At 36.4% G+C, this 2,194-nt stretch overlaps 1 protein-coding gene across 1 annotated transcript; it reads right to left on the minus strand.

Moving 5' to 3' along the window:
* Positions 1 to 601: 601 nt before the first annotated feature.
* Positions 602 to 1,555, minus strand: LOC104279999 (taste receptor type 2 member 8-like). Its single transcript, XM_009877495.1, has one exon. It carries the CDS (start codon positions 1,553 to 1,555, stop codon positions 602 to 604), a length of 954 nt encoding a protein of 317 aa, XP_009875797.1.
* Between the last annotated feature and the right edge of the window lie 639 nt (positions 1,556 to 2,194).

Consider the following 2,194-nt stretch of genomic DNA (forward strand, 5'->3'; position numbering starts at 1 on the left):
TGCTATATATATACTGCAACCATAATACAAACAAACCTGATTCAGAATATAATTTAATTACATTGATTGGCTGTGTCTTTCCAAATCTTAATTTTCCATTGGTTAACTTTTAGCTGTTTTTTCATGTCTAGTAGCATATTTTGTTTGTCTGTCTTACAGCTATGGCTTGTACAACATGTGTTTAATGTAGTTTTAAGCTTCTCAGGTGAAAGATCCTTTGGAAGAGAACTGGTATTTGTGAGCTCTGTAAATTGTGTCTCTGTTTCAGCCCTGTATTCTTCAATTCAAATGTATCATAAAACTGTCAGTCTTAAAATGAGAATCTGAAATCATAAAGCATCCTCTACTTGATTTACTGCTTAAATGCTTCGTTTCCTTTCACTGCAGTCTTATTCTCACTCATTATTAAATAAGACTGAAGGAGTAAGAATGGTGTAGAAAATAATGCAAAAATGCATATTATTTTAGATATCCTGAAATATTAAGGTGATCTAATCATGAAAATCTCTGAAAACTGAAAGTTACTGACTAAGAAAAAGAATAGTGAAAAATACATGCATAAAAGTTTTTATTCCAGATCTGTTACTGTAGAGCGTTCCTCTCAAATTATAGTAGATGTGTTAAGAGTCCAATTTTCCAAACGGCACTTAAAACGCTGACAAAACTGCCTAAATGCTAATTTCAGTTTTGAATTCACTATGATCAGGATAATAGAGTGTATGGAAGGATATGCCCCAGATACAATTAAGGACACTGCAATTTTCACAACATCTTTCTTTTGTGGACTTGACGTCATCAACACAATTTGAGCTACAAAACTGGAAAGATACAGGATCAAGAAAGACATAACGGATTTAATGGTAGTGAGGTGAACATCTACCAAAGGATCCCTGAATCTAGAATCTAGATACAATTTCATCTTCTTTGTATGTTTCCACAGTGAAGATATTAATAGAGTTGAGGTTAACACAGAGAGTACAAGAGGAAAAAAACAACCTGTAAAGTAAAGAAGCAGGTAAAGGTGTGATCTCTCCCCATCAGTGGCATGTGCTGTTCTATTTTCTCTACAGTTCTCTGCTGAGCTGCAGAGGTAAGTGCTGGGTGCAATCCACAGGAAAGGAAGAGAAGTCACAGAAGAGATGACCAGCGATCCCAGGAGAAGCCATGGGACCATCCCAGCTATTCTCAGCTTGATTTGCAGCAACAGCCGTTGGGTGACATTGATTATTTTTACACAGTAGAATACGTAGAGCCAGGTACTGAACCACAAACTTGCATTGTTCACAAACATCCATATAGTACCAAAAGCTTTGTACACAGAAGCCAAGTAAAATACATCCGTGAAGTAGAGACTGTGAACGTGCATCAGTACAGTCACCTGCAAGATAAATCTTGATGTGCTCAGAAAGAACAGGATCATATCAGTAGAAGACAGTTTTTTGCTTTTGATCCAGTTAACGATATTAACAGCTGTAATAAATCCATTTCCAACAAATCCAACAGCAACTTCAATAGCTATGATGCTTATTGAAATAATAAGAGCTGGTGGAAACATCTTGCTGCTTTGGTCACCTGTGCCTAATTAGCTTGTGAAGCTGAGCAGACTTGATGGTTTCTGACTAACCCTAGCTCCAGCCTGCTCACCTTATATCTAGGAACAAAGAGACATCTGGAAATGATAGTGGAAAATGATTGTTGATGTTCTTCCTGAATGTGCAAATCAGAGAAGGATTTAATAAATCATTTTAACCTTTTATATACATAAGATTTGCCTACACTTTTCCTTACGGAACTGGGACAGCCAGATATATTAACTTCCCCATCTTTGGTCCAATTGTTTATATTCCTACCTTGAATGACAGAAAGCTCTGTGGCTTTCTGGTTGCAACTGTATGTAACAACATGAAAGGAGATGCATCACAAAACCCAGCACAGAGAGCAACGTATATCAGGAGACATGACAATAGGTCTTATACTGTAACTAATATCTTTCATGCTGCTTTGAAGGTCTATAAATTATAACTAGATGAATTAGTTACAACCATTTTAACATGGAGAAAATTATATGGCCTACAGCTCTATTCTAGGGGATCACTCCAGACAACAAACAAAACTATATTTACCTAAGGACTATTGCTCCATATAGTTGACAACTTCTTATATGTTACACAGAATCACAGAATGCTAGGGGTTG

The sequence above is a fragment of the Apaloderma vittatum genome, unplaced genomic scaffold (assembly GCF_000703405.1).
Source record: "Apaloderma vittatum isolate BGI_N311 unplaced genomic scaffold, ASM70340v1 C12131352, whole genome shotgun sequence".
Lineage (NCBI taxonomy): Eukaryota > Metazoa > Chordata > Aves > Trogoniformes > Trogonidae > Apaloderma > Apaloderma vittatum.

Coding starts and splice junctions, on each gene's coding strand:
- LOC104279999 (XM_009877495.1), bottom strand. CDS start 1,555: ATGTTTCCACCAGCTCTTATTATTTCAATAAGCATCATAGCTATTGAA.